This window comes from Perissodus microlepis, chromosome 1 (genome assembly GCF_051167445.1).
Source record: "Perissodus microlepis isolate ML-2025 ecotype Zambia chromosome 1, ASM5116744v1, whole genome shotgun sequence".
Taxonomy (NCBI): domain Eukaryota; kingdom Metazoa; phylum Chordata; class Actinopteri; order Cichliformes; family Cichlidae; genus Perissodus; species Perissodus microlepis.
Window position 1 is genome coordinate 4,121,659 of NC_140461.1, and position 10,810 is coordinate 4,132,468.

At 39.9% G+C, this 10,810-nt stretch overlaps 1 protein-coding gene across 1 annotated transcript; it reads right to left on the reverse strand.

The window, feature by feature from the left end:
* Positions 1-996: 996 nt before the first annotated feature.
* On the reverse strand, positions 997-6,581 carry LOC146393168 (uncharacterized). Its single transcript, XM_084927263.1, has 2 exons — positions 1,309-6,581; positions 997-1,088 (listed from the first exon to the last, which is right to left on the reverse strand). Exon 1 carries the CDS (start codon positions 5,960-5,962, stop codon positions 1,841-1,843), a length of 4,122 nt encoding a protein of 1,373 aa, XP_084783389.1. The 5' UTR covers positions 5,963-6,581; the 3' UTR covers positions 997-1,088; positions 1,309-1,840.
* Positions 6,582-10,810: the final 4,229 nt, after the last annotated feature.

The following is a 10,810-nucleotide window of genomic DNA, read 5'->3' on the forward strand; positions in this document are numbered from 1 at the left end:
GATGAAAAGTCAAAGAAAAGATACGAGGAAAAAATCAAAGGAGTGAAAGGGTTGGACCCTTACGAGCACACAGAGTGGACAAAATACGTTAGCGTGCTGCCCAACTTTCACCACGCTCATATTTATAATTATACGGTTCTTGGAGTGAGTGCATACACTCATGAAGTTTAGTAATTTCTTTGCATATTTTGACGCGCGATTGATTTGTGTTAGACACGCGTCAAGGTGCGAATGTGCACGCGTCAAATTAAGGGCGTCTGGCGTGTTTTCGTTGGCGTCTAGCATGCACTCTCTGCTTATGAGCAAAAAAAAAAAAAAAACGGGAAGTTTTAGGAGTGTGTAAGAGAGAGAAAGACAGAGAGAGCGAGAGAGAGCGAGTTTTGAGATGTGAGAGATTTGTGACGTTTAGCGTGTTTGGAGTGTGTAGTTAATGTGTTGTCTTGTGTAGTTAGTGTGTAGTGTTGTGGATAGTTTTGTGTTGCGTGTCAGAACAATGAGGCGACTGCTGTCTCCAGGTAGAAACAGGAGTGATACACCTGCTGCTGTCAGACCTGCAGGTATCAGGCTGTGATGTTCTCCTTTATAGTGGACAGAAATTATTTTTTTGGAGTGGCACAAATAGTTTGTGTGGCATCTTATTGAATGCAGAACAGCTGATTGTTCTGTAAATAGTTTGAAATGGTTATTTATAAAAAAGGGTAAAGAGCAAATGAATGCAACTTTGTTGTTTGCAAAACTTGTGCATAGGATTTTAAAATTGACAATTTATATTTGCATTTAAAGTTGTGAAATATGATTCATTAAACATGTTTGTGGTTGTTTCAGTAAAAAATATAACTTTTTCTACTCTGATTTTATGTTTTTTGTCTGATTTTAGATCAACTGTGTTAATACAGTATGTCAAAATGAAAACATGACTGTAAATTCAGACACGTGTGGTTGTGCTGAAAAGAATGATACCAAACAAGGCAAAGTAAATAGTTTTTGTAGCTGCCCACTTGGAATTACCACTCGTGACGCAGAGAGCTTCGACTGATGCAACTTTATTCTCTCCTCTTTAAACCACCGACAATATGGCACCGTGAAAACTATAAAGATGCACAAACAAATACCATTAAACATTCAAGTAGAAAGTGCAGAAATGTTCACATTTTACTGTAGAAAATTATTTTGATTAACTCAAATAGTGACATTGACATAAATCAATAGTTTTTAAACTATTTATGTTACAGCATTTAATAAAATGAATTAACGACAACCTTTCTGTCTCTTAAATACATAAACAATCATTTGCATCATTAAACCAACCTCTTTCTGCTTCCAAGGGTGCTAATCATGCTGTACCAGCTAGCCAACCTCCTCCATGCACATCTCTTAGCCAGTCTTTCCACACCACAAACAAATGACATGCATACACAATAAAAAACGAATTCAACCACATTGAGTAAACTTTCAGAGTTATAGCATGTGACAGATAAATAAAATACATAGTTTGCATGAGTATTTTCAAAAATTAAACGTTTTTACTCACTCTGAAGCAACGTGTTTGTGTCGTTCCACTGAGAACAGAACAGGAAGTCTGACACAATAAAAGAGGAAGTGCTGAGGTACTTTTCAAAATAAAAGCGCAAAGTAAAGTGGCTTTGCCAGCATTTACACTCCCACCAAATCCTGATACAATGAACGAACAAATTCACAAAGCAAGTGAATTGTACAGGATTTCTTATACTAATAAATGGATGACTGAATTGAACTGTCAGAGTTATACAGGTAAGTGTACTTTATGCATTGAGGTAGTGTATAAACATAACTATTATTGTCTTAACATATTTTGTTTTATTTAATTCTCAAGGAGTAGTACAAGTTTTTGGATTGGTCTCTCAATTACTGAAGGTTTAGAAGGGGCATCTTGCTTTCTTTGAGGCTTTCTCTCCCCAACTCGTACTTTAACTCGACGGACTAAGCCATCATGGTCTTGAAAGGTCTCCACAACTCGACCTAGCTGCCAATGGTTTCGTGGGAGGTTGCCGTCCTTGTCATTTTTATATCTCAGGTAAGAACATGCACCATATCCTAAGCAGCTGGCGTCCAAAGAATGGTGTAGGTCTACTCTGACAATGTTTTGGAAGTTGTGTGGGTGGTAACATTTTGGAATCGAGACCTCATTCAACTTGAAAAGACCATTTATCCATTTCTCCCACCGTGGCTTCACATCTTCTGGGAGTGGGCCGTTCCATCCAATGCCTCTGTGACAAAGCTCTTGTAGGATATGTTTTCCACTTAGGCTGAATGGAGCGATAAATCCAAGTGGATCGTAGAGTGAGGCAATGACGGACAAACAACCACGGCGGGTTGAAGACTGATCTTTCAGGCCGACGTTGAAGCTGAAGGTGTCATCCTTTATCGACCATTGAATGCCAAGAGCACGTTCTGAAGGGGATGGGTCAAACCCACGAGGTTCAATGGTTGCTGCTCTTTCAGAAGGGTCTAAGTTGGAGAGAGCAGCTTCTTCATTTGAGTTGAATTTGTGAAGGCGCAGGCCTCCTTCTCTGCACAACTCTTGTGACTGAGTGATCAGTTCTTTGGCTTCCTCAACTGATGGAACGCTGGCTAATCCATCATCAACGTAGAAGTTTTTCTCCACAAAGGCTGATGCTAGAGGATAGTCGGTTTGATGTTGTCGTGCAAGATGCTTTAAACCGAAATTGGCGCATCCTGGAGATGATGCAGCTCCAAACAGATGAACTGCCATTCTGTACTCCTGAGGTTCTTTCTCCAAATCACCTTCTTTCCACCAGAGGAATTTCAGATAGTTTCTGGATTCAGGGGTGACAGCGAATTGATAGAACATTCTTTCAATGTCACAGATTACGGCTACGGCTTCTTTCCGAAATCTGCAAAGCACTCCAACCAGAGGGTTGATGAGATCAGGTCCAGCTAATAGGGTATCATTTAGAGAGACACCATGGGATTTGGCCGAACAATCAAAAACAACTCTTAGTTTGTCCGGCTTCCTGGGGTGATAGATTCCATGATGTGACAGGTACCACTCGGTCTGCCCCTGAGATGCTGTTGGAGCAGGCTCTGCATCACTCCTGTTGATGGTTTCTTCCATGAATGTTCGGTACTGATTGTAGTATTGTTTGTTGGCCTTTAGTTTTTTCTTGAGACACTGTAGACGTACCGTGGCTAACCTCTTGTTGTTTGGCAGGTTGGGTGGGCTGTTCCCTTTGAAAGGGAGAGGCATTTCGTAATGTCCGTCTTCCCTTTGTGTGATGTGATTACTGAGGAACTGTATGAAATGGACATCTTCTTGGGACACATATTTGTTCTCATAGGTTCTCTCAGCAAAATCTGATTCCAGGGCTTTTAGAACATCTGTCGCTGATGGAACAGGCAACTCTTTTACTTTGAGCCGATGCACAAAGCTCTGGTTTCCTTGTCTGTCTAGGTGGGGGTTTGATGAGCCAATTATACTCCATCCTAGTTCTGACCTTTGTGTGAAGGGTTCATGCTTGTCACCTATGATGACTTCAAGAGGAGCCAGCGCAGATGGACAGTCATATCCAATCAGGAGCCCTACATCACAATCTTGGAGAGGCGGCAACTTATTTGCCAAGCTTCTGAGATGAGGCCACAGTAATGCTGTTTCCTTCGTTGGGATGTACGACTTATCAACTGGGATAAAGTCGCGGCTATAAGCCTGTTGTAGTTGGATACAACTCTCAGAGTGGAGTCCTCTAACTTGTAAACCACGAACACTGTTACTCGAGATGACTGTGTCAATAGCCGTCATGGTACTGAGTTTCAGTTTTACTGGTTGGACATCCACATTCAGCTTATCAAGTATGTCCTCCAAGACAAATGTTGAGTCACTTTGTGTGTCTAGCAATGCATAGGTGAGTATTTCTCTCTGTGGTTCGTGTACAGAAGACACAAAGACTGGGACAATGCTTGAGGTGGCTGAAATGCGTTGTGTTGATGTATGAGACATGACCTTGTGTGTTTCCTGGCTTGCAGGTTCTTCTGTGGGAGTGGAGCTATTTGTTACTGATTCTGCAGGGTTTTGCTTCCTGTTTTCGTGCAAGCAGGTCGGATGACGACGTTCACAAATGTTGCACGTGTGTCGCCTTTTGCAATCTTTGGTGATATGACCTTTTCTTAAACATCCAAAGCAGAGCCGGTTTTCATGGATGAATGCCTTTTTATCTTCAACACCCTTAGCTGCGAAAATGGGACACTTTGAGATTCCATGAGTTTCATTTCTACAAACAGAACAAGGTGATTTTGGTTTACTAATGTTTGTGTCTTGTTTCTCTTGAGCGGAACTCTTTGGTTGCATGTTTGTGTTGAAGACTTTGGCTCTCTTTGGGATTCGATCATCTACAGGTTTGAAATTCATCAACAGTGGAGAAGCTATCGGGTTGCAAGCTATCCGTGCTTCTCTACTCAGGAAGTCTGTGAAGCATGCAAGATTTGGATAGGTGCCAGATTCGTCAAGTTCATCTACAATAATTCGACTCCACTTGCGCACGATCCATTCTGGCAGTTTTTTGAGAAATTTGCGATTTTCTTCACAATCGTTTAGGATAGCTAGTCCTTTGACGTGTGGGATTGCTTCAGAGCATCCTTTGAGGAAATCAGCAAACTCTCGTAGTGCTAGTGGGTCATTTGCACTGATTTTTGGCCATCTCATGAGTTTATCACAAAATGCTTTCTGTACAATGAATGGGTTCCCATATCTGTCCTCCAAGACCTTCCATGCTCCCTTGTATGCATTTTCTGAATCTTGGTAAAAGAAACCTTCTACCGCTTTGCGTGCTTCTCCTGCGAGATAATTTTTCAGATAAAACATCTTCTCGCTTGCTGGAAGGGGTTTTCGGTCAATCAGATTCCTGAATGACATTTTCCAATCGGTAAACTGCAAAGGGTCCCCACTGAATGTGGCAGGCTCAGGGACTGGCAAGCGATTCATACTCAATGAGCTAGCGATTGCTTGTGCTAAGCTGACAGACTCCTGGGTCATTGTCATTTCTGGAATTGCTTGGTGGGGTTGGAATGATGCGGCATTTGGATCCAGCTGAGGTTCAATTTGCCTTCTGTAGCAAGCAGAGCCAATTTTACTATCAATTTCCCCGTTGTGGTTCTCAAACCCTTCAAGGCTGTTGTACGCCTTCATGCGAGCTATTGCTATAGCAACTTCTTTGTCTGCTTGTAACTGCTGTAGTTTTGCTCTTTCTTGTTCCAACTGTTGTTGCATTTCCACCTCTTTTAGTTTAATTTCTGACAACATTTTTGCCTCTTTGAGTTTCCATTCACTTTCTAACTTGTGAAGATGTGCTTGCTGTGCTCGAATTTCTTCCATAGCCTTTGATTGCTCCAGCTTGGCAGCAAGCTCTGCTTCTGCATCTACTCTGCTGCTGCGGGTACAGGATGAGCCAGAGTGACGGCTCAATTGCTCTGACAACTTTATAGAGCTTGCAGTTTCCGTTATGCTGTCGCCAAAAACAGACCCATATTCGTTCTTGCTTAACACTTCTCTTACTCTTTCTTTCTCAAGATGGTTATTATATTCCTCATGAACAGTCTTTAGACGGTCACTTATGAGGTTACATACCTCCTTTGTTAGCGTAACGCAGGCGTCCATTTTGTTGACAATGTCAGGTGTGGTGATACTGTTACGCAGGATAGGTTCATACTGTGAACTTACAGCATCGTGCTTTGCTTCAATGTTTTGCTGCAGTTTATTGAGGTCTTCTGCTAAGCAGAGGGACTTTAGTTTTGTTCTAGTTTCCCTTGCTAGGAGCTTCCAAGAGTCATAAGTCTTGTTGAATGATTTTTCACGTTTTCTGATATCGTGCTTTTGCATCTCTAGGCCTTTCTCTGTTAATTTTCTCTCACGTGAGCTAGATTTGCATGGTGCGTTTGTGGGGTTGTCTGTTTGCTCTTCTGGTAGTGACATTTTGTTTCCGTAGCTGCCTTAAGTCGATTGTAGCTTTGATTGCCTTAGTGCCTGAATATACTTTTAAGCTGTAGTTAATCTTTACCACAGAGTAACGCTGTGTCAAACATTTACTGATTATGGACATTCAAAGGTATGTTTAGTGTAAGACAGCAACAACAAATGTTCATAAATTAGCTAATGAGCTTCACCTTTTAAACCTTTTCATAAACAGACATCTTGTGAATTATTATTCCACAAAAAACACATTTCGCTCACCAAGAAACATTAACCAGATTCAAGAATATTATGTGTTGGAAGTCCATGAATTATTTTGGCCTCGTAATATTATTTAAAGAGTTTCTAGTTATGCATTAAGCTTGTGCATGTGTGTAAGCAGTCCCGCGTTTCTTCTTGGTAGTCAATGTCTCGTTCAGTATCTGGGGTCCTGAGCTTTAGTATGCTGTTCTTTCTAACCTTGCGAGTGCAGTTTGTGGATGCGAGTGGAATCAGCTGGATGGTAACAGGTTGGTAGCTGGATCTCTGATGAAATGGTGTCAGGTTCTCTGCAGGGATGGCAGGTCTCTTGCAGTCAAGGAGTTTTCACTGTAGCTGCCCACTTGGAATTACCACTCGTGACGCAGAGCGCTTCAACTGATGCAACTTTATTCTCTCCTCTTTAAACCACCGACAATATGGCACCGTGAAAACTATAAAGATGCACAAACAAATACCATTAAACATTCAAGTAGAAAGTGCAGAAATGTTCACATTTTACTGTAGAAAATTATTTTGATTAACTCAAATAGTGACATTGACATAAATCAATAGTTTTTAAACTATTTATGTTACAGCATTTAATAAAATGAATTAACGACAACCTTTCTGTCTCTTAAATACATAAACAATCATTTGCATCATTAAACCAACCTCTTTCTGCTTCCAAGGGTGCTAATCATGCTGAACCAGCTAGCCAACCTCCTCCATGCACATCTCTTAGCCAGTCTTTCCACACCACAAACAAATGACATGCATACACAATAAAAAACGAATTCAACCACATTGAGTAAACTTTCAGAGTTATAGCATGTGACAGATAAATAAAATACATAGTTTGCATGAGTATTTTCAAAAATTAAACGTTTTTACTCACTCTGAAGCAACGTGTTTGTGTCGTTCCACTGAGAACAGAACAGGAAGTCTGACACAATAAAAGAGGAAGTGCTGAGGTACTTTTCAAAATAAAAGCGCAAAGTAAAGTGGCTTTGCCAGCATTTATAGTTTTTAAAGGTGAAATGTAGAGGGAAAATCAAAAGTGGTTAAAAATGGCCAATTATACCCTGGACCCCAGAGGGTTAAACGTCTTTTTTTTTTTTTTTTTAAAGTAACGCAATAGTTACTTTTCAAGTAATTAATTACTTTTAGAATATTCTAACTCAGTTACTAACTCAGTTACTTTTTTGAAGAAGTAACTAGTAACTATAATTACTTTTTCAAAGTAGCTTGCCCAACACTGAAGATAAGACACAAAGTAGGGTGTAAAAATGAGAGTAAAGGCTTGTGTTTTAGCCTGCTTAATTATAAATACAAATATAAATATAAATGATGAGAATGCCACTATTAAATGCCACTAACACTGGTGATTTGACTCAAAGTGAACAAAATGTATCACATTTTTTATATTTTGACATAATAACATTGCATTTTGGGGGAATCCCTTCTCGCTTCATCTGGAGTTCAGACAAATGCATTTCAGTTTTATGTATATAGCACCCATTTAAAACAGCACTTATCTGATCTGATGTTTTCTTTTATATTTTTTTAAAATCTTTTATCTGTTTTTAATACTTCATACCAATAACTTTGCGACTGTGGAAAGGAATAACTTGCTTTTTAACTGGAAGAAATATCTGGGGGGAATATATTCAGGGAAGGGCAGCCTTGAGGGAAGCAGAGAAGATATAAAAGAGCATAAAGTAACAATGAAAAAATCAAACAAGTTTGCCAACTCGTGGTGTTTTGGTTTTAGTCTTATTTACCTGCTGGTCAGCATGTGATACTAATTTGAACCTATTAGTGTTTACACAAAAGAATGCATTTTTCTCTTTGACATGTAGGTGTTTTAAATCTGTGCATCAAAAAATAATTAATAATGCTCTTGTGTTATACACTGAATATGATAGAGTGCTGTAATCAAAAAATAAATTATCTGTACATAAAGTAATCACAAGGCAGTTTTTTTCCCTACAAATTCTGTTTTCCTCCTTCAATTCAAAAGATCCTTGTCACTGTAAAGTTTTTTTTGTGCACTTAAACAGAATTTAATGTTTGTGCCAGTGAAGATAATGACAACACTGACATCAAGGAAGACGGAGTCATCAGTACCACTTACTCAATTTTCCACTTTATATGTCAATTTAATCCATTTCATAGCATAAAATGACTGTTCAGTTTTATTAGAATAAAGTGGAAAAATAGAAAGTACTTCAATAATCAGTTATATGTGGCTTCCAACCAAGATTCAAACAATTTGTCCTGTAAAGTGCCATTCAGCGGCACATTTTTTTATATTAAGCAAGCTCTTATAAATACAGATGTGTATGTGTGTGCACAGGACTTAATGTGAGCCGACAGGCTAAAAACAAACTATATGAATAAAACATGGAAAACAGTCTTTTCATCTTCACTCTGCTTTTCTAATGCTTATTACTTTGGCCGCAGTCTCCTTCTGCAGCTTCATTCTCCCTCTCCTACTTACCCTATATCGCTTTGTTTGTCCCCCCCATCCCCTTTTTTTTCAACACAACTCTGTTCAGTCACACTGGACCCAAGGGTACAACCTTGAAACCTTGGCAAGCTGAAAAATAAAACTGTCATTGCAAAGTTTTCACCATAAAACAATAAGACAGGACAAGGTAGATTATTAGGTGTTATTTGGCCAAATCTGATTAATTATGGAACCACCCCCCGTAATTTTAAGTTCATTGAACATTTTTAAAGTGGAAACATTGTGACTATCTTGAAAAACAGACAAACTAAGTAAATGACGTGAAATTTAGTTGTTCATATTAATATTTTAAAAGCACTTATTTTTAAAAAGCACTTAGAGAACATATCCTGCTTCCAAGGTTGCACAATTCTCTAAATTTATTTTATTAATGGAAGATGTTTAGCTTTTGACATGTTCTGCAGTAAAATACAGAATAAAACGATGTGGAGTTTTGCTGATAGCTATCATTAGGGCTTCGTTTATACACTACTGGTCAAAAGTTTGAGCACACCCTAATTTTCCCAGTTATTTATTGCAATTTAAGTCGTTCGACTCCAATGAATAGCTTGAAATGGTACAAAGGTAAGTGCTGAACTGCCAGAGGATAAAAAAAGGCAAGGTTACCCAAAACTGAAAAATAATGTACATTTCAGAATCATACAAATAATTTCAGGGAACACAAAATGGATTGACAATTTACAGCTGTTCTGGAGTGGTTGACCAAGGTTCAAGGTTCTTTATTTGTCACATGCATAGTTATACAAGTATAACACACAGTGAAATGTAGCCTGACACGCTCCTCGACATGTGCAAAAATGGGGGGGGGGGGATAGAGGAAGAACATTATATATATATAGTATATACATTGGGTGAATGTGCAGTAGTAGCAGCAAGCAGGTGAATTCTGTACATTAATATGAATAGACATCTGACATCTGGTTGAGGTTGATCAAGCCTAGGAAAGTGGTGCTACTCACAAAATGGGGCAAACTCTTACTGAAAGAAGTAGAGGACAAGTTTCTGAGAGTTAACAGCTTGTGTTATAGGTGGCTCACAGGACAACAGCTTCAAGCACAGCTTAATAGTCGTCTCAGTAAGAAAGTCTCCATTTCAACTGTGAAGGGAAGGCTTCGAGCTGCAGGTTTGACAGGATTAGTTGCAGCAAGGAAGCTATTGCTAAGACGTCATAATAAGACAAAGAGGCTTGCCTGAGCCATGAAACACCACCACTACTGAAGACTGGAAGAAGGTATTATGGACTGATGAATCAAAATTGAAATCTTCGGTTCATCACGCAGATTCTTTGTACGCCATCAAGTAGGCGAAAGGATGGTTCCACGATGTGTGGCATCAACTGTCAGACATGGAGGAGGAAGTGTGATGGTCTGGGGCTGTTTTGCTGGATCCAGGATCAGTGACTTGTACAGAGTGAGAAGCACCCTGAACCAAAACGGCCACCACAGCATTATGCAGCAAGACAAGACAAAAGACACGCTTTGGAAGAGAGCCAGAGATTATTAGTAACTATGAATTAAATGCAAAGTAGTGAATAAACACATTGTAGAAGGTAACTGAAGAAGAAACACTGAGTGCATTCTGGGATTCCCCCAGCAGCCTAGTGTCATGGTCCGGGGTGTGTGGCTGGAATTTTCCATCAGGCTCCTGAGTTTACCTGGTATCCGTCCGTGGGCAGGGCAACCACCTCCTCCAGTTCCTCACACCTGGGGGAAAATCACCAGAGTGATTTAAGCCTCAAATATGTTCATTCACCACCAGTTCGTCATCAACCCATATTGGTGGCAGGCTCTCTTTGTGATTTATCTTGCTAACATTACTTTCTTGTGCTACAGTTCCTGGACTCACCTTGTCTCAAACCTCTGGCTTATGTTCCTCTCTTGGTCTCAGGATACCAAACCACCATTTTGGAAATCACCATGTGCCTCACCTGCCTGTCACCCTGCCATCACACTCCATCAGGAACCGCTGGATCTCAGGTCAGCCACAGAGTTCCACACCGCTCAGCTCACCCCGGATTCACCTCACCCTTATCTTATCGCTCTTTTTGGCCTGTGGTAAATGGCCTGTATTTGTATAGCGCT